The sequence below is a fragment of the Thermobia domestica genome, chromosome 7, assembly GCF_964235325.1.
Source record: "Thermobia domestica chromosome 7, izTheDome1.hap1.1, whole genome shotgun sequence".
Lineage (NCBI taxonomy): Eukaryota > Metazoa > Arthropoda > Insecta > Zygentoma > Lepismatidae > Thermobia > Thermobia domestica.
In genome coordinates, this window is record NC_137460.1 from 235,693,108 (window position 1) to 235,715,591 (window position 22,484).

Genomic DNA, 22,484 nt, shown 5'->3' on the forward strand with positions numbered 1-22,484 from the left:
ACGATCACACTTACGCTGAATGTATTCGCTCTTGTCACCAGGTACAACACTCAGGTCGTTGAGAGTATCATTAAAGATTTTCAGAGAACTAGCGAGAATCTGTTCTTTCTTTTCAGCTTGGCAATAGCACCTGGTAACTGCAAACTGTGTTGCAATGAAGACTAAGTCCTTTTTCAAGGAATTCTTCTTAATCAAACTTTGAGCAACCTTAATTGAAGACGCATCATCCTCATCAAAAGTATCAATGATTCTTTTGATAAGTTCAAAGTTGTTATCATAATAGAGAACAGCTGTAATCCATGTACCCCATCTCGTTAAGACAGGCTGTGGTAGAAGCGGAAGTTTAGGGGCTAATTCGCGAAATGCACGTGTTCGCGAGGAAGCTTTCAGAAATACTTTTTTCACATTTGACACAAGAAGGTCAACGTCAGAAAAATGAGAACCAACTTCCTCTGCAATTCTATGTAGCGCGTGTGTCAGACAGGTGACATGCAGCATACGTGGGAATAGAACCTTAAGGGCTTTTGCTGCACTTTTCATGTATGCAGCTCCGTCTGTGACAGAAAGAATGACCTTACCGTAATTTATACATTCTGGCCACACAATACTCAGCGTTTTTGTAAAAACCTGTGCAATTACCGTACCATTTACTTTTTCCGGAACTTCTGATGCAATCAAAAATGTTTGTGTGCCTTCTTCCCCTCCCAAAGTTTTAATTACAACGTTGGCAATGGAACGTCCTAGAATATCGCAAATTTCATCAATTGAAATCCATATATTTTTGTCAGCAACACTTTTACAGATATCGTCAGTAGTTCTGCCGTACGCGCTATCAACGTAAGTCTTTCTCAAAGATGATTCACTTGGAACTTTTTGTTTTGTATATTTCTCGAGAAAGTTTCCAAAGGAAACATTTTCTAACTTCCATAAAGGAATGTCCGCGTTAATTAGAGCTTCACACAGATCATTCGCAAGACTGTTAATACGCGAAGCGGGATTTGTGACTGTTCCAAGATGATTTTGAACCTTTTCACCAGCTGATTTGCGTGTCCTTGCAGAATTGTGTTTTGCAGTTCTTATATGGTGTGTTACAAAATAATGCTTTTCAGCGGAAACCACAGTTTCACGTAACTTACAAAACAGTACAGAACCGTCTGTTGGAAATACAGTACGCCCGAACTCATTCACAATTTTTTTCCAATTTCTGTTGCCTAGAAAGACCAACTTTCGGCATCTTGCAATACTGAAACGCACATAACTACCAGTTCTATATCACGCACGCCTATGATTCACAATAACTGCCCACCTGGCTACTTCTTGAAAGTAAGCATCTTCGTTTGTCATTCCAAGAACCGAACACTGCTTCAAAATTCCAAGAACTGAATACGCACTAGAATCCCCGTCCCTCCACTTGTCACATTCCAACGGGAATAGACCAGTTATTATCAGACACCGAAATCGCTTGGCCAGATAAGAGCGACTCAAATCTGTGGTATGCTGTCATTCATGAGTAAATAAATAGTAGTGGAAGGGAAAACCTGTGACAATGGCAACAAATTGCTTCTAAATTGTAAAATTGCAGTTTTCCTGAAAATATCATGAAAATTGCAATAATGGCACTTATGGCATTTTGCCATTAACTCCGGGCTCTAGTTATCACGAGTCATCTAGTAGCTTTCCGTGTGCAACCATTTAAAAACGCGAAAATAAATGTGGATTTTCTAAATGGCTGGAAATCGAAAACAGATAAATGAGTGTTGATATTGGTATCTCATGTAAAATAATATTGTCTTGCGAGCTCTTGTTCCATTTTCCGGTTATCTTTTATCTATTGAAGATATCACATAATTACTGTAAAATTAGCGATATTTTAATTTCGCCGTGATAGGGCTTAATTTTAACGGTATTATTTATTAATTATATATATATAAGCGAATTGACCGTAAATGTACGAACAGTCATTAAGGATATTCAAAATCCGAAATTAAGTCTACAAAATACTGTGTACAAATTGTTCTTTAAACGAAAACAAAAACTACAGTAGTAGATGCAGAGGATTTGCTGAAGCAGTAATAAAAATGGCTGAAGACGTGTCTAAGAGAAGAAAGAAATATTCAATTAAAATAGCAAACACAGAGGGACAAAGTAAGTCACTTTTGTGATACTGAATTCTGACAATTGAAGTATATGTTATAAAAGTGTAAAATAGATGGTGCATCATTATATACCCATCATAACATCAACATGATGCTACAATAGTTTAAATTTTTTGACGGGTGTAGCTCGTCATTGTTCGATTTGACACCGGGAGGCCATGACGAGCTAGACCCGTCATTTCAGTGCAAGGGGTTAAAAAGTATTGAGTGGTGGAAGTCAAAATTCAGAAGACTTTTATTGTCATTTGAAAGTAACATTATGAAACACATTTACCATTTTCTTCGATGGCCTTCTGCTATTTGTCCAGTAACACCATAATCCCGTCGACGTAGAACTTTTGTTAGTTTTGGTCAAATGTGTCTAATGAAGTTATAACATGTGGTTTTTACTGGCTTGCTTCGTAACTAACTTAACACTATTCAAGAAGTTCTGTAGATTCAGAAACAAATGATAAGTCTGACAGTTCTGGGTCTGACAAGAAGGCAGACTTTGGTAAGTGAACTTCGGGGCCATTTTTTGCGAGGAGGTAGTGCACATTTAAAGAGTTAATATTACGAACTGGAAGAGCGCAATGGGCAAAAATAAGGGAGAAAAACCGTCTTCAAAAGCTTTCTACTCGCCACATATACTGTGCGATGCGCAAATTTGTCAAGTGGCGGCGTGACAGAGTGAGTAAAGTGTGTAACTCATATGCAAAGGGTCCCGGGTTCTATTCCCGTTCGAGTCAATCCTTGTTTTGTTTTTTGCTTCAACTAATAAAGTAACCATTTGTAACTATAAATAAAATATTAATTCACCATATGTTTATAATGAATAAAACAATAGAAGTTTTAAAATCTTTCAATGTTCCATGTTAACTAGCAAGAAAATTTAATTTATTCCGTAAATATACTAATATCACGAGTTGTATTATGGTTACGACAGTCAACGGTGCCGATTTCTCTGTGAATTTGGGGGGCCCATTCATAAAAAAAAACATACAACAATACATGTAACAATAAAAAATACATATGAAAACACATATTCATAAAAAAATACATGGGACCCACATGAGCTTGGGTGGATGGTCCCCCGGCACCCATGATTGGCGCCCTTGACGACAGTCGTTGTGTAATAAATGTTCTTGACGCTTCGTGTCTATATCTGTTGACAGTGTGCGATTTACAAAGGAGTTGAGGAGGGAAATCCCCTTTGGTAATACTGGATGTTGCTATAACCAAAGCAGATTTCCCCTCATTCCCCTTGCAATTCCCACACTGTCGACAGATGTAGACACGAAGCTTCAAGAACGTTTTTTACACAACGACTGCAGTAACAATAATATTTACGGAAGAGATTAAATTTTGTTCCTAGTTTACATGGAACATCAAAAGAATTTACAAGTGATTGAAAATTTCTATTGTTTTATTCATTATAGGTGAATTAATATTTTACTTATAGTTACAAATGCCTACTTTATTGGTTGAAGCAAAAAACAAGAAAAAAGGTTTGACTCGAACGAGAATCGAACCCGGAACCCTTTGCACTTGAGTCGCTGATTCTTCTCATTCCGGCACGCCGTCACTTGATAAGTTTGCGCGTCGTACGATATATGCGTCGAGTAGAAAACTTTAAAACTGTTTTTCTCCGTTATTTTTGCCCATTGCGCTCTCCCAGTTTGTAATATTAACTCTTTAAATGTGCACTACCACCTCGCAAAAAATGGCCCCGAAGTTCACTTACCAAAGTGTTCCTTCTTGTGAGCTGTGTGGTGGATACATTAAAAGCTCACAGTTTCTGACAGGTCCTTAAAGATGTATGCGATCTAGCGGTGTCAGTCGCGTGGTATTCAACACCCTTTTCATTGGTCGTTCCAGCCGTTTCTTTCGAATTTCTAGGTGCATTTGCGCGTGTCGTCAACAGTAGAGGTCCAAGTCCATCATTCTGCCCTGCTGCGATAGCTCGTGATTCACGATACCCTTTCCAATCCCACCAATGCACTGAACCTAGCGTCAGTTCATGTGTGAAAAGAATGAGTGAAAAAAGAATGTTCAAGTGAACTTCTAATTATCGAAGAATCATCTTGTACAACACATTTCACATAGAGCCAACTTGTAGGATTCCCCATAGTAGCTTCCAAGTGATTTATATTTAAAATATATTAATTTAAATCAAATAAAGACTTTTTTTTTTAAAAAAATAATTTTTTTTTCCAAAGTGTTATCAACAATTCAGGTACATTTTACGGCAAGTTCACTTTATTAGCTGATGTGATGATTTAGATGACGAATCTTACCATTCTGTGCGTATTTGGGTTTGTTTCTACTCAGCAAGTTTTTTGCGAGAGAGAGCTACCATGCGTGCAGCATTGGAATATTGAAGAATTAATTGTATCTGATCAGCATATTCAGTGAACATTACATTTCTGTTCGAGGTGTAATAAATTGGAAGTCAAATGTGTGAATCTAGTTAGGAATTTGCTCTTTCAAAATATTGAAAATAATGTAAATAAATAATTTTTACGTGTTTATTTTTAAATGAGTGTAGCGAATGGTACGTGTAATCTGAAACTATGCCCAAGAAACTATTTTTAACTTACGTCCAAAACTGAGTAACTCTACATTCATCTGAGTATGTACAATGGCTCTGAATTAGGGTTAAACATTTGTATAAAACCATACATAATCTCACATATTACTACTTAGATATTTATTTCATTGTACTTTTAAATTCTACAGCTGAGTTCCCATTACCAGGGTTGGCAAAAACCATGTTTTTTTTTTTTTTTTAACTTTATTTTTTGTTGTTGTTTAAACCAGTTTTTTAAAAATAATTTGCTTTATGTATTTATATTACATATGGATAGAAATAATTTTGTATCGTCTTGGTGTTATTATGGAACAAAGGGGTTATGCTGCATGGGGGGCACATAAACTTAAAGCGAAATCCAAACCAAAGCCAAATCCAATCCTTTTCGGCTTACATCCGAGAGAAATTGTCCTCCGGACTCGAAACCGGGACTAATTGGCCACAAATGTGATGAGTCTGCTGACTCACTCACGAAGGATTCCTGATAAAAAGTACATTGTACTGACCTTCACATACTTGTTAATATAATTGTAAAGAGTCATTTCAGAAAGACAAAAAGATAAACAGTTGCACAAGTGAAACCATTATACATGTATATATAAATCGGAAAACTCCCGCCGTAGCCATCAGGAAAATCATATTATCTTAAATGCAAAGCAATAACGGGAAAATTACGTTATTGCTTGGCATGTAACATTTTAAGGTCAACGTATCATAATCAGTACGCTAAAACTGAGGTGTAAAATTACAAATTTAGTATGTAGATATAATTCAATAAAATTAAAACCGAAAGTCCAATCCAAGCTAATGTTGGAAACTACGTAGGCAGTCGACAAATTTTACCAATTTCTGTATGTATTTAAACAGCTGTGGCTTCTTTATAAAACAACAGGCATTCAGGCAAGCAGAAATATACAGTTTCGTTTCGTTCCGTATGTTTAGGCGTAACATCCTTATGTAATACAGAGGTTATCAAAGTGAAGACTCGCTTAAATTGACATCCGAACCGCTACTTGGATTATACTTGAAAGAAGGGTTGTGGTTCAACTGAGAGTTAAACATGGTTCGCGAGCGGTCCTGAGTTCGATTCCTGGTGGTGACACGGTCGAAAAAGTGTAACAGCTTTTTCAGGGCAGCCATCTTGATTGAGATTTTTCCTGGGTTTCCTTCATTTCACACCAGGTAAATGCCAGGATGGTACCTAACACAATGGAAATGATTCATAAACGTTTTCTTATTTTATCACTTTACAGGGTTTTTCTGTGTAAATGTTACTTTAGTGAAATGTTAAAACAAAATGAACCGGACACACAAAATGTAATTAAATTAAAAGTAGGTAAGATCCTACAAAACTCGTTGGTGGTGTGTTACTCTGTGTATGCCTCCTTCTTGATATCAAATTTCAGAATTTTTGAAGATGGGGTTTTTGAGAAAAATGTCGATAAAGTTAAATGTCGCGATTTTTCAATTTCTTGCTAGCGTGAAACCTCTCACATATAGAAAAACAGTCTATAATCCAATAAATTACTGACATTTCTAGCTTTCAGAAACTGAAAACAGATCTAAAATATCCCTCTTGGTTCCTGAAATATTCCGATTTAACGTAATTTTGAGCGCGCCGCAGGGAAAATTAGGTATGACCTTGACGAAACTGCCCCCCTGTAACTCCGCCCACAATTTCTTTTGGGCCAAAAGAAAAAATATGGGTCACTTCATTTTGCTTCTAGAACAATATATCCAAATTTGAAGAAAATCGGAGACATTGAACCGGCTAATTAATTCTCACTGTGCTGCCTGAATGGAAATGAACATAGCCAAACCGATCTTCCTAAATATAATAGTACTTACCGTTGGTGGAAGTTATTCAAAGGTATTTCCTTAAACATCTTCCTCCACTATTAGTACATTATTCTGATGCGTCTTCTACTACCTCTCTCTTGCTACAGGTAAGCGTTCCTACTTCGCTGTCGCGGTCTTAACTTCGAATTCTTTGCTTGTCCATCCTGGCTGAGGTTTTTCTTACATTTTCCTCAGTTTTACCAGAATAAGAGGTAAAAACGGTATGATAGATCCTGGTAACATCCTTCCTATTATCAGTTCTTTTAACCGTTATGTACCGCGGTGCTTTAGGGGTAGAGCACTCACCTATAGTGCATAGAGTCCCTGGATTGATCCCAGCTCATGTCAAGTGTTCTCCTTAGTGGACAAACACCGTATGTGTAGGTTTTCGAGGTTATGTCGTTTCCTCCTACTTCATTGACCTTATCATTTTATTCGTTATTATTACTCCTGTCTTCCTTAACCTTAGAGCAAAAATATGGGACGTTATACTAGAAATTTCACTTCTTTCAACGTGAAAGCGGCCTTCCGGTTGTGTGAGGGTTCGTTAATAAATAAATTAAACGCATTTTGAAACCATGCATTAAGAACAATTAGAAGTAAAGTAAATGCGCATGTCTGCAGCACACGAAGCGTTATGGTTAGACCAGATAGTTCACTGCGAACAGCTGTTGCCTGTTAAGCGCATCAATCTTCAACGTCATTAATAAGTATCCAAAATCTGATTCATAACATATAAGTTAAGATTAGATGGTAGATTGCATATACGAAATACACATTTTAATTATTTTAAGGACATCCTTAAAACGAACTACTACTAAGTACATCGTATATATATATATATCATAATATTTCTAACATAAAACATCCTTTCATTTATTATCAACTACTAATAGAATTCAAGGGCGTGTTTCAAAGCCTGTATAATAAGTGTATAAAATTCTGCTTATACCTTTTTTTTTTTTTTTTGTTAAATCCAACATTTCATTTTAAAATTTTCGTTTCTTCAGAAATATATAAAACACTTCGCTTTCGCTTCTACTGTACCAGTCTACGACTGTAAGATAGCGAGAAGTTCTTTCATATCCTTTGCAGCGTCCGTCCGTAGAAAACTGTAAATATTGTTTTCCGAGAAGATGTGCGTTCATTCTCCAAAATCTTGTCATATTATTGATGTGAAAAGTAGAGACTTCCCTTATGCTGAAAATTTAATCAAATAGCTCTTGCGTGTTCGCTTGTAGCAAATGAACATCACCATAAGTGTTCAGTCGTATATTTTGTTCATCGTCTTGGCCTCCATTAAAAAGGTCTAACTTGGCTTTTTTCTTTTTAGTCATACTGACACAAGGGAACTTCGTTTCGGTGATTTTTATTATATATTCTCGCAACAGGATACCTACCGTTCACTTAGTGACCTACCATTCATGATTAACCATAATGAAAACCTGAACAATTGCTTCTTAGGAAAGACGAAAAACATAGCATTACGTAGATAAATATAATTTAACGATTATACAGAAATATACTTTAAGTGGTTAATACCTACGTTCACCAACTAGCGACCTACCGCTGATGTCGATCGAAATCAGAAACGACATATTCAATAGGAATGTTGATGAAGTAGTTATTCAACATTATCTTTAGCAATAATTGACATATTTGGCGTTGCTTACTTTTGCATGTCTCCTTTATGCTCGTTATTAAATTAAATAAAATCTTTCAAGCTTACGTCCCAAGGAAACGGTGAGAAATGAAATGAAATAGCGAAATAAAGGAAACGAGAGAACCCAAAGAAAAACTCAACGCACACGATGTTTGTTCACTACAAAGCCCATTTAGCGCGAGCTAGGGTTGACCCAGGGATCCGTACGCTCTTTATAGTGCCTATTGGCTTTACACGTTTCAGCCCGACAACTCCCAGCATTTTACTACCGCGCTTACTGTATGTGGTAGATTATTTGCATCGCCGTTCAACTTTGATCACGATGGTAGTGTAATACAGATTGCTCAGTTTCAGTTGTGCGGTAGAATTCCGAGTAGTGTGGTAGTGTCATTTTCGATGACAGTACTGTCCATTACTAAAAGATATATTTCACTTTCACAGACACATTTCATTTGCTTCTTTTGCGGGGGGGGGGGGGGGGGGGAAGTAACGACAGTGCTGTAAGTCACCCTGACAAACAATGCCAAAACGGGGAAAGTTGCACCAATACATAAATCAGGTGCTTCATACTCATAACCAATGACAAATACACGGTAGGTTACCTGTTGCGAGAATACCTTATGTTAATATTAGGTCACAGAACGACTTTACAAGCACTTCAGACTGTTTGCTAACAAATTATAATTTGAGTGAAGGTAACTTAGTGTTAAATAGATCTTACATTATATCCGAGAAAACAAACAAAAAAAAAAAAAAAATCTAGACAACTTGCTTTCTCGATAGCTATACTGCACTGCTAAATTGGTAGGATGTAGAAGAAATGGTTATAAGAGGAATAAGTAAATATAATTTTGCTTCATAAATTGTTAAACATAGGCTCTTGAAAAACCCTTATAAGTTGGAGATGCGTTTTATTTTCTTTGCTTTTAAGTTGTAATTTTTCGCATATTTGTAAGAGGAAGACTGTCTGGAAAAATTCTTGTTTTCCCAAATACAAGGTAAGGTTTTGTTTATGTCAAGTTATTCAATGTGTATTCTATAACCTTTTTGTAGCAAAGATAAAGTTAGTTTATTAGATATTTTAGTGTAGGTATATGAGAGTTGACATATTGTGGAATGAATGACTGAAAAAAGGTCTAAGTAAACTTGTAATTACCGAAGGGTCATCTTGTATGCATATTTCACATAGAGCCAGCCTGGCAGATTTTGCATAATAGCTTTTAAGTGATTTATATTTAAAATACCTATATATATATATATATATATATATATATATATATATATATATATATATATATATATATATACTTCAAACTTGTGGCAGCGCAATTCGTATATATTTTACGAAGAGTTCACTTTAATAGCTGATGTGATGATTTAGATGACGAATCTTACCATTCTGTACGTGTTTCGGTTTGTTTCTACTCAGCAAGTTTTTTGCGAGAGGGAGCTACCATACGTGCAGCATTGGAATATTGAAGAATCAATCGTAGCTGATCAGCATATTTAGTGAACATTACGTTTCAGTTGGAGGTATAGATAAATTAAAGGACTTACGTTAGAAATTTATTGGAACGTTTCAAAGTATTTGTTACGGTAATCGTTACATCTGATGGTGGCAATCAGTTGATATCTCTACTTTCCAGCAGTGATAGAAAGACCCTTGTGATCGTGAAAAATATCGAATTCGAGATTCAAACGATTTACACGTTTCATGACATCTACATACCAGAAGACTTAATTTTCAATGTACGTACACACACGAATAGGCCAGCGTATAGGACCAAGTTTTAAACTGCAGGGTTTTATAAGGTTCTCAAGATGGGAAGATTTCAAATTTTCTTTCTACCCCAAAATTGAGGGTAGTTTACTAGAGGGTGAAAATAGGAAATCGCTCTTTTCTCTTATATGGCTCTAACTATTTCGTTTCACGGACAATTATTTTATGAATATGTATAGTATTAAATATTTTTTATGCTTCAAGTAGAGAAAGATAGTTTACTCTTGAAGGTGAGCTTCAAAAGAAGAAGAACGATGTTCTCAGAAATGGCTCGCTCCGTTTTCTTCGTATTTCATAAATACGTATTTCAATCTTAGAATATTGAATAAGCCATTTCTCTTGAGGAATGAATTCATAGTAGGTGACGATATAAGGAATTAACTGACGCATAATTACAAATATTCACATGGACTAATCTTATATACGTTTGTCATACAGTAATTGACGAAATTTTCAATGAGAATTCCCATCTTCCTCAGCAGCTCTTTCTTACATTAGCAGGAAACTTATCACATCACATGACATCCATCGTTTTCAGACAGAAGTATTAAAACAAAATCATTTCTTCTAATTATAAAGATATATGTAAATTGCTCGACATTATCAGCAACGAAAGCTACACTCTTAATTTTTTCTTTCCTGTTTAAAAAAAAAAAAAGAAAAAAAACTGAGAACCATTAAACTTCCCTCATGTTCCAATCATCGTCTTGTAAATAATTTGGTCTATTTAATAGATATTATACTGTTTATTGGCATGTCATAAGCATCCACAAACTAATACTTCATTCTTCCCTTTTTCTCACGATAGAATCTTTTGACATACTTTCAATAGTTGTTTTACCCAAAGCACTAATTGGAATTGCTATACAATAATTTTTCCATACTGCTTGCTGCCTATGATTCTATAAAATAAAGGAAATATTTGAACTAAATCGTATGCTTGTTTAAAAAAAAAATACAGTTTTTTTAAACTGTAGAGTGAATTTTAGTAAGTTGTTGCATCGAAATTTTAAATATGGCTGGAAATAAAGTGGTGAAAATAAACCTTTGTTGTACCATTCAACCCATAAACTTTAGTTGGCGTTCCAGATGACAGTTGATTATTGTGTTCCATTTCTTGTCCAAGTTTCCTTTTTCGGTTTGCCAAGTGTTGATTAAGCAGACGTCTCCCATAGACGTATTGTATCTGAAAACAATTTTACAACCATAAAAAATAGCAAAGTAGCTTATCAGTATATCACTGAAACACGAGTAAATTTTGGATATTCCACATAAAGAAATCGTGCGTTAATCAATACTGATAATCTTAAACTAGCATGAATAGATATAGTCGACATGTACATTTCAAATCCTTCCAGTTTGGCGATTAAATTCACCCAGGAATTGTTAAGAAGTAATATATTTAATGATTTAGAAATTTATGAAATTTCTCCAGTGTTGTCTCCAGTAATTATTTCAAGTTTGAGGAGACAATTTAGAGACGGACTTGCTGTGGAAAGTCCTTCGTCTCCACTGTTACTATGAGGCTGAAATTCTCAAAACGCCAGTTGTTGAAATTATGTGAAAAATACGGTGCACTGTTTACAAGTAGAGTGTTACTAGTATGAAATCAGCGAAACCCACCTGTTTTCACTACTCTCGCTCATGCGCGTACCCACCGCCATTGACACGCCTGCTCCCTTCGGACGCACCCCGCGCTAACACACGAGCTCATCAGCTTCGCCCTCCCATGACTCGGTTACATAACACAGGTTGGTTTGTATTTTTTGCACTGTAGTTTTTATGTCATACATCCGGACTCCATATTTATATGCGAGTAGTAATTTTCTGTTCCAAATTGTAAAAGTGTACACGCCTTTGTTTTTAAGGTAACTGACTTGTAATTGAACCTAACCTAGCCTAATGTGATGTAATCTAACTAAATGCAGAACATTTTGGTACTTCTTTTTCGATTTTCTTGTGATCAGACAATACAGCACAAATGTCTTAAAATATTTAGCTGACCCAATTTGTGCGGAGTGTTTTCTCTAATATTTTTTCTTTATTTTATTTATTTTTTAGGTCAATTTCGCGACAGGAGTTGGTGGACTACATTTGCGCTCACTACAAGGCACCTCGAATGGTTCTTGCAGGTGCCGGCGGTGTTAAACACCAAGAACTGGTAGACTTAGCTAACAAATATTTCAAGAACGTGGATGTTCATTATGACACAGAGATCCCTTGTTTGGAACCATGTCGGTTTACTGGTAAATATCCCTTGTTTATATTTACAATTTCCCTTTTTCTTTCTATATAGCTTGATACAACGAAACTTACGCATACAGTTCGTTCCACGAAAAAGTTTACACGTGTGATACCATAGAAACACAAGCAGATAAGAAGATGGAATTTTGTACCATGTAAATATTAACAGGGGGGCATTATCTGACACTCTTTCGAATTTTATTGTCCCAGTTTGATCGCGACCATTTTATGTAACATGGCATGGGTTCGATACCGTGGTCTATATGGTTGGGAAACCTTTTCTAAAGTACGACATTCTACATTATTACACATGACTGAGCACTGTCGATACCCAAGAAAACGGATTTGAACTTGTAGCCACTGTTCGTTGAGGCACCAATACTTAATTGTGTTCGTGGTTATACCCGTTTCCTGTAGAATGTCAATGGGGCAACACCAACAATACCAGGTACCGAAATTGACTATTTGTCCTCCAGAATTCGAGTTGCCGAGAAGGTAATGAAACCAGTTGTTCCTTTCTCTAAACGTTAATAACTAGAGACCGGATATTAGGCAAAATGTGTCTATTCTTTAATATTAAAAATATGATCAAAAGTAACGTTTTAAAGTTTATATGGAGATTTATAGTTTCAATTTTATTTTGCCTATTATGCCTATTTCGCCCATTTCTGCCTAAATAATTGCTTTAGTGCATAATGTTGCCTATTCTATGCATTTTCTTCAAAATAAGACTTTATTGGGAAAAAAATATATAACTTAGTATTTCAAGGAAAGATTCTGCCTCTTCCGAGAAATATAAAAAAAATTGGACTGCTATGTGTATTCATAAGCGTATAAAATTTAGACTGTTATGTATAGTGATAAAGTTCTGTAGAGAATGTATTTACCGGATATACATGGAATACATGTCAAGCTTCGTTTTCATATATGCAGTAAAAGAAGATACTAACAGGTATGTTTCTATATTCTTTGAACATTATCTATGACCTGAATTTATTTTTTAATTGTATTATTTATCTTCATTATTTCGAGTTACATTTTAGTGCCTATTTTAGGTTTTGAAAACCTAGAAATCCGGTCTCTAATAATAACAAGCTCAAAATACATTGTGTAGTCCCGGGTTCGACTCTCATACATGTCTTATACAACCTCGGAAGATAGGAATTCCAGGTTTACATTAATTCAAATTAGGCACCTAATGTTTGATATAAAAAAGAATACTTGTTGCACTACGTCAAACAAGAAAATACAAAATAAGGTTTTTAACTAATGCAGAAAAGCATGTTGACATATTTCCATATGATTCACTTGCTTATCTTTTTACGTAATTTTACTGAAAGTAATACATTTTGTATTATTTTGATATTATTATTTATTTCGCAAGCACAAAAAACACTGGTAAGCACAACACGCATTCACATATTAAATCAATGGTAATAGGAAAAAAATTACTATCGTGGCCCTTGTGATCGGATACACGAACTCTGTAAAACGAGACGCGCGATGAGAAAGGAAGTTTTTACGAATGAATGTTTCTTTTTATGGTCGTCCACAGGTATCCAAAAGAGATTGACGTGATTTACAATTTCCTGTAGGCAGACCTGGAGTTAATGTTTCTTGCTTCATTATTTTTTTTTAGCTGTAATTCATAATGGAAGTAATTGGCTTACGAAAAGCTAATTTTTTAAGATTTCATAAAAAAAAAAAAAGAAACTTGTTTGGCACTTTCATGGTTTAACTGCTACGTGTTCACTAAAAGTAAGTTGTGGGTAGTTGATTATTAATAAAACACGACAAAAATCTTTACACACTAGCTGTACTGGTCTAGCAGGAATCACATATCGTCGGCTACTACCTGTTGCGACGCAGCGTCCTCCTTGTGAACAAAGGAAGGCGCGTTTATACACTACATTTGCTGTAGTTAATCTTATTGGAATTCACACAACACTTCAATTAATAAGATTATTGTTGGTGCAAATAAATGGAATTAATGTTACTATTGCACATAGTTGATTTAGAAGTATCTCACCGAACCAAACACTAATTATATGTGAAATCAACCACATTATAAAGCACTTTTTACACTGATTGAAATATTTCACTAGTAGGTGGGTGGAAAGACGTTTTCGACGCATACCATCACCAAATTGAGAGTAACTAGTTTTGATGTATTTTCTTGGAACGTAGGGGCTTCGAAAAGGTAGCAAAAAAGAAAAGGGTGGAATTGCGTTTTTAATATACTTGAAATCGTTCCTTGGATAAATTCTTTTACACTCTGCAATACTACCACATTAACCCCTTGAATCCCAGCCCTGTAGATAGAGCAGCGTTTCACAACCTTCTTCAACTTGCGGCACACTACGGGTATAACTTGAATTCTCGCGGCACACTTATAGATATTATTATTTGTAAATATAAAACACAGTGGTATTTTTTTCTGTGATTACTGATCTTCTCACAGAGAAGAAAGCTCGATCACTAGTTTTCCCCAGTGGTAAATCATTATGCTTATTCTTCATTCTAATTTAAAAATAGAAAACAATTGCAATGAAATATTGGACTCAGGTTTTTAAAAATACGCTTTCTTTTTCGAAAACTGTAGCCAACCTTTCACTAAGAAGGAAGATCACTAAATAACGAACGAACAAACAAATCTCTTTCACTTTTAAAATACAATTTGTATGCATGTTTGCTTTGTCGAAGAGATTGAATGATATTTTAAATTTTCAAGTTACGAAATAGTCTGCAATAATAAAGAAGCAATAATGGTCATAACAATGATAAATACTTGTTTCAACATTAAAAATGTACAAAAAGTATCACGGTATGAAACTTAAAATTGTGGATTCATAGTAGAGTTTCATAGTAGTGTGAAATAGAAATGTACATTTTTCCCTTGTAATTTGATTGCTATAGTATTAATAATTTTGTTTCGATTTCCTCGCGGCACGCCGGTTGGGAAACGCTGAGATAGAGTATAGAACCTCACGATCATTCTAACCGAGAGCTTTAGGCAACAAATAGTGCAAACAAATCATCAACCACATTGGTTGTTAATACCATAATTGTTTTAAAGTTATTGCAATTATATTTGGGTTTCCTATAGTATAGTGTAGTGGTTCTCAACCTTTTTTTTAACGAACGACGCATTTTACTGAACATCCAGGGAATCGCGACACACTTCTTTCATATTTTTATTATAAATAATAATAATAATCATAATATCTATTATAATAGTGAAACTGCGGATTTATATAATGACACTTTATAGCACTGAGCATTATTGCTGCCGCTGGAGATGTTGACTGGCACAGGCTGTCTCGATTTTAACTAATTATTTTCAAATTCTTCATTATTTGTAAATTCTAAAGTTTTGCGACACACTTAGGAGACTGCGTGACACACCGGTGTCTCCCGACACATCGGTTGAGAACAACTGGTCTAGTGGTTAGAGCATTAAACTCATTAGAACATAATCTGACGAACTATAACCCCTCCCCCACTCTTCCTCCAATTCTAGAACAAAAACACGTGTCTCGTAAATAACAGGGTTTCGTACTCTCATCAACAGATGGCATAACGATCATGGTTTGCTCGTGGCTTGCAAAAGGTCACTGCTCTAATGATGTCACAGCAACACATAGATTTCGGTCCTCCTCGTCCAGAATCATTCGTAGTTTTTATGACCATACCATGCAAGAATATTTCCTCTTCAGCTGTTAGAACCAGCTAGATACGTAGTGGTAGTCAAGCGGTTAACAATGTTTACAATCCAACATGGTTATATATATATATATATTCAAATTGTACTACGTCAGATTATTGCAAATTTCAAATCTACATATCAAACAAGAACATACCACATTCCTTGTTTAGTGTTGCGAACTAAGGACGCTACAATGTCACAAACATCCGAAAACACCTAAAAAATGGAGGCCTCTACAACAGTAATAACGCAAGTAAGACAAGCGGGGCAATGCACATCTGAAGTACTTTAGTGTGGAATACTGAGATCATGATATGGGGTCTTTCGAAGAAACTTGAACAAAATACCAAGGAATTGAAAATTCGACTTGTTTCGAAAGGCTTTATTTCGAAAATGTTTACGGACATATCACATCTACTGACGTAGATGATTTGCAAAAGACGTAACGATCATAACGCAGTTTGATATCTCACACCATTCCGAAAATACGATGAACATTGTAAAATTTGCAACACTCCTTAAAATCATGGTAATTTGTGGGATCGCAGTTCCCAAAATTATTGCTGTAATGTCACAGAAACTAAGGAAAGCAAAAATCGTGTTTTAAAATCTCCCACAAATGCGTCATTTGTAGCAGATCACTCTCTAGCCATAGTTGTTATATCTGCGGAACGGTTTGAGGTACCAAATTGCTCTAAACAGCATTATAATTTTTACATTTTTGGAAAACTATCTACGTGATTTAATTGTATGTATCGTGTGTGTGTATTCGGTAAACCATCGTATGTGTGTGTGTGTTTGAAGGAGTTTCCAGTTGGTATGTTCAGAGAATTCTTGTGTAAAAGTGTGTTTTTCCGTCGTATGTTACGGAGACAATACATTCTCTGGAAGACAGAATTCTTACTGTTTGGGTGCTGCTAATCGTAGTAAACAGTATAACGCTAGTGGTGGACAAACACCGTGTGCGTGGGTTTTCTCGGGGTTCTCCCGTTTCCTCCCACTGTCTTCATTCCACCATTTCATTCATTACTCATCATCACCGTCTCCTTTAGCCTAACCGGCATAACCGTGGGACGTAAAACTCAAAGATTTCATTTCATTTCATTTCAGTATGACGCTTCAATGAACAACACGCGGACAATCTCATTAGCGTGCCTGTCCTACACAAGTTCTTTATGACAGGCAATATGTTAAATGCCCCAAAGCAGACCTGCCAACCTCGGAGGAAATTTAGGCGGGAGACTTCCTCGAAATATAAACTATAATAGTAGCAGCCGTAGAAGGACGGATAGACTGTTTGTTTCTAACACACACACACTCACTCTCTCTCTCTCTCTCTCTCTCTCTCTCTCTCTCTCTCTCTCTCTCTCTCTCTCTCTCTCTCTCTCTCTCTCTCTCTCTAATGATGGGGGAACAGGTGCCTGTGGATGGGGAACAGGTACCCACTATTATTGTAGTACAGTGTATACTTTATTTCAGCCGAAAAATAAATTAGGTGAAATTTCCACTTTTTTAATAAAAGGTATGTTAAGAGGTTACTTCCCACCTACCCCATTTCGACTATGCGGGAGTTTGCTACTTCGTTGCAGGAGAGCGGGAGTGAACGTGGAAATGCGGGAGAGTTGGTAGGTCTGTCAAAGCACCGTATTCCAAGTGTATGTACTGAAGAGAGAGTCAGATGTACTTGTTGGATGATCACAACACTAGCTCACAACTAGTCACAGCGACACACACAGGATCCTCAAGAAACAAATTTTATCCATACAAAATCCACATTGTGCAGGAATTAACAGAGCACGATCTCGATGTTCATCAGAAGTTTTGTAAAAGAAATATGTGAAAAATTGCAGCGTGGTAAAATTGGTGACAAGCATGTGTTTCAGAGATGAGAGTATTTTTCACCTGAATGGTATGGTGAACAGACAGTTCCAGATACTGGAGTGACGCGAATCCCCATATGTTTCATGATGGCAACACACAACACTCAGAGAAACCTAATGTGTGGGCGGGAATGTTAGGTGATCATATAATTGGGTCCTCTTCATAGACTGTACGTTGACAAGTGAGAAGTACTTGGAAATGCTGCATGATGATGGTGTGCCTGTGATTGGAGAGACTGCGGAAGATAATCCCGAAGAATTTGGTGATACCAACCTGTTTTCAAGTATGACGGCTGTCTCGCCCATTATTATGACCCTATGTAACAATTTATATTCGGTATTTCGTTAGTGATGGATTGGTTGTTATGTACTATCGAATGGCGCATGTATCAGCTTTCCCGTGCCTGCTTCTCAGCCATTCGGCTATATCTCTACTCACTCTAAATTCTAAATTATTCCAAATATTAATTATTTCGATATACATCATTTCCAGTAATAATTATTTATTCTGATATTGTAATAAACAAGTCTCGGGCACACTTTGGAAAAGAGTAGTGGTCCAGGGGAGAATGTCCGGTCATACCAGTGATTCACTATTTCGACCCTCGTTGAGGGCTCTCTGCTTTAACGCCATGCGAAACCTTCAATCAATATTTATTTTCCGAGATTAAGAATTCGCATGTCAACAGTCAATATTAATAATAATGTAATAGTAAAATTTGAATCCAAAGTCATGATTCGTTTCCATGGTAATGAAGAATATGTATATTTAACACTCTCTTTCTTTACTTCTATTATTTTTATTTTTTTATTATTATTATTATTACATAAGGATTATTGTAAGGAATTATTGCTTGCATAAAACTGAATATCTCATTGCTGTGATGATGTAATTTGCGCCTGAATTAAGAACTTGTTATTTCGCTCTGTCGATACAAGTGTCTCTGAGCAATGGGTAAACTAAAGAAAAAATATACTAATTATTTTGTTTAAAATTGATATATAAAAAAAAAAATAAAAATTGCTCTCACGTTGCAATCGTAATTTTGTTATTCAGAATAACAATGAAGAAGAAATGTTTTAACTTAAGTTACCGTTCCAGTATTTACTTGATTCAACTACTGGCAAATCAGCAAGAAACTTTGCAGGATTGATGAAAGCAGAACATACGTTATTTGTAATATCACCTACCCCAGGCTCATTCATAGCATTTAAGCAAGATGGGAAAGATAGTGTTAATTTTGAACTTTTTTTAATTGACCAAGCCTCGTACATAAGAGAAACATCTCGAAGCCTTCTCTCACCAGTCTGGTATGTTTATGTGCCTGTGTTAGTGCGTCTAGCTCCAATCCTACGGCCGTATATGGTCAAAAAGTAGGGACCTTGATCACATGATTTCTACATGCTTGGTGACTGTCTCTTTGTGTCTGGATTTCAGGACTGTTACCCTTCGCCCACGCATTGCTCTAGGTAGAAGCTGGTTAGACAAGCAAATTCATTCGCGCCTCACCAGCCGGGCCTATCGTGCCCAGCGTGCTGCTTCGAGTTTTATATTTTTGTGTTAAGAGAACAGACGAGACATTAATTTGAGAATTAAAATTCGGATTTGAATCCCGCAGTGAGTTTTATAACTATCAGTAGTGTTTTAATCAGTGAGGTTTTACATATTGTGCGTTGTACGTTGTTTTGTTATATTCTGATATTTTCTTACGTCCCCGCGCATTCAGCAGCGGTACATTGTTTGCGATTTTATAAGCAAGAAGCCAGAGTGGAAATCGTACACCCATAAATATATTGGAATGAACGTAATTGGATTATCACCTGTGGAGCTCATTGTGGAATTCCTGTGATTAGTCTAGAATCGACGCCTGGATCACAACAATCCCGAAGGAGTTAACCGGTCAAAGATTATTGTAAGTATAACACAGTTCAAACTATTAGTCACGCCCAACAGGTACCTCAAAATATAAGTCGAGAACGGCCGTAAATTTCATAAAATAGAAAGTTGTTTGTTCGTAATTTTGATATTATTTTTAAATATAGTGTCATTATACGTGCTGAGTGTCATTATATGTGTTATACATTTTAAATCAGGTTTTGTTATTTATGCATGTAACTTATTTCTAACTTGTTGTTCATGCTTAGTTTAGTTACTTTTGACTTTACGGTACTTTTATTCTTGTCTACCGTTTCCCAACTCCGGATCTGACGAGAATGTAAGTATTGGAGAACCCGTGATTCGTCGTGACGCAGCTGGGCAAAACGAAAGAAAGAGAGATAAAAATAAACTATGTAGAGAGAGATAAAGATAAAAGTGAGTGTCGTATACATGTCTCAGACAATCCTAACCACGACGAATACCACGGTTTTAGTAATGCCATTGAGTAATTGCTTTCTATAGCGGATGTTTTTTTCACTTGATCTACCCCTCAAATAGGTAACAGGTGATACAATTATACAATCCACGTTTGCTGTTATGGAATTTGATTCGATTAGTATTGGATTTCCTTCCTTTTCCCAGTACACCTGACAAAATGCTAAGTTAATTTACTTATGCGTCGAGATCTAAATTTAATGCATATTGCTGAAACGCTGGTATTTCGTAGCTTTGTAAATGCCCTTTTTCTCTGTTGAAATTTCAAATGCTGTCCGTGATGAGAGAGTCTAAATTTAATATTGTACTTGAAGCTGAACATTTGTGTTGACATAGTTTCCTTGGAGCAGTGGTTGTGAATAGCGAGCAAGGAGACGCAAGCTACTGACAGAAATAAACTGAAATTATGAATAATGCACTACTTGTGATAATCATTTACACCTTACTGCACATCATTTATGAAAGTTTTACTGAAAATAAATATAAAGTGGTGATATTATTATTTATTTGGAATGGTATATATATTACAGTTTCGAACAAAATTGAGTCAGTCCAAAAATGTTTTATTAGGCTACTATACGGTAATATGAATAGGATTATTACCCACATACTTATGAATATTGGAATCGATTTTGGGGATTACAGCATTAAGTGATAGGCGAACAGATACTGGAAGAAATTTTATTCAGAAAATACTAGACAATAGATATCACAGTGAATACTGCTTACATAATATAGGTATAAGGGTACCGATGTATAATATGGGAAATGGATCAACATTAGTTTTCTTGAATCCAAAATCTATAATTTTTAGAAGAATGGCCAATTCGTTTAATCTACTTTGAAACATATTTTTATCAGTACAAAAGCATAAATTTTAAAGTTCGACAAATATTATTTGTAGTATTTTTGACGATGTATCTATTTTGAGACTAAAAATATTTGGTATTAATTTGATAAGGAATAATTGTTTAATCCGATACTTTCATTATTAATATTATTATTATTTCTTCAGTAGGTAGGTTACATTCTATGCAATGTACACCCTCCATTCCAAAAGAAACCGAACTTTTGAAAACAAATAGTACCACTAGTGCCATCTGTTGTAATATTTTACCGGTAGATGGCGTAGTCCCTCATTGACAACTGGTATAAATGTCATGACATTTGGATGCACTGCAACAAAGTTATTGCGTTTCAACTGTCAGTGTGTTGTGTACATCGGTCGGAAAATGAGTTTCAAACAACGAGCTGCAATTGGGTTTTGTGTTAAACTGGGTAAAACTTTTAGTGAAACGCACCAAATGCTACAAAATGCATATGGTGATGAGTGTCTATCCCGTACGCAAGTTTACGAGTGGTTCAGGCGATTCAAATCGGGTAGAGAGACGCTGGATGATGACGAAAGATCAGGCCCTCCCAGAACCGGATTATCGGAAGAAAACATCGAAAAAGTGCGTGAATTCATCAAACATAACAAAAAATCGTCGGTGAAAGTTATTGAAATGGAATTAGGCATTCCTCAAACAACCGCATACCGCATTTTGACCGAAGTTTTGGGCCTTAAGAAGGTTAATTCGCGGTTTGTACTACACAAACTCACCGAAGACCAAAAAGTTGATCGAATTGCGCATTGCAAAGACATCGTTAAAAGTGCTCGGCAGGATCGAAACTTCTTGAAATCGATTGTAACTGGTGACGAGACGTGGTGTTTTGAATCTGAGCCCGAAACAAAGCGGCAAAGTGCTGAATGGAGAGCGCCGGATGAAGGAACACCCAAAAAAAAAGTCGCTTGGTGAAGTCAAAAGTTAAGGTGATGCTGATTTGTTTTTACGATTCAAAAGGAATTATCCACAAAGAATTTGTTCAGTCCGGCCAGACAGTCACTGGAGAGTTTTACTTGGGCGTCATGAAGCGTTTGCTGGCAAGAATTCGTCGTATTCGGCCCGAATATCGCGAAATCGGCAGTTGGACTCTTTTGGACGATAATGCACCATCACATCGTTCGCGACTTGTAACTGAATTTTTGGTCAAAAATCACATTATTCGGTTGCATCATCCGCCCTATTCACCAGATCTCGCTCCGTGCGATTTCTATCTGTTCCCGAAACTGCATTTGGCGATGAAAGGAAAGTGGCACGCATCGATTGATGCCATTGAGAAGGCGACGACCGCCGTCCTAAAGACCATTCCAATAAAGGACATGGAGAAGTCGTTTGACAACTTGTTGGAGCGTGCAAATATGGGTATCGATGCAGAAGGGGAATACATTG

The 22,484-nt window shown here is 36.1% G+C and overlaps 1 protein-coding gene across 1 annotated transcript in view; it reads left to right on the top strand.

Annotated features, from left to right (window-relative positions):
- Positions 1–22,484, top strand: part of UQCR-C1 (Ubiquinol-cytochrome c reductase core protein 1) — a 67,343-nt gene that overhangs the window by 35,881 nt on the left and 8,978 nt on the right. Inside the window, exon 4 of the mRNA XM_081765981.1 lies at positions 12,069–12,253. Within this exon, the coding sequence (XP_081622107.1) occupies positions 12,069–12,253 (185 nt within the window). The remainder of the gene's footprint in view (positions 1–12,068; positions 12,254–22,484) is intronic.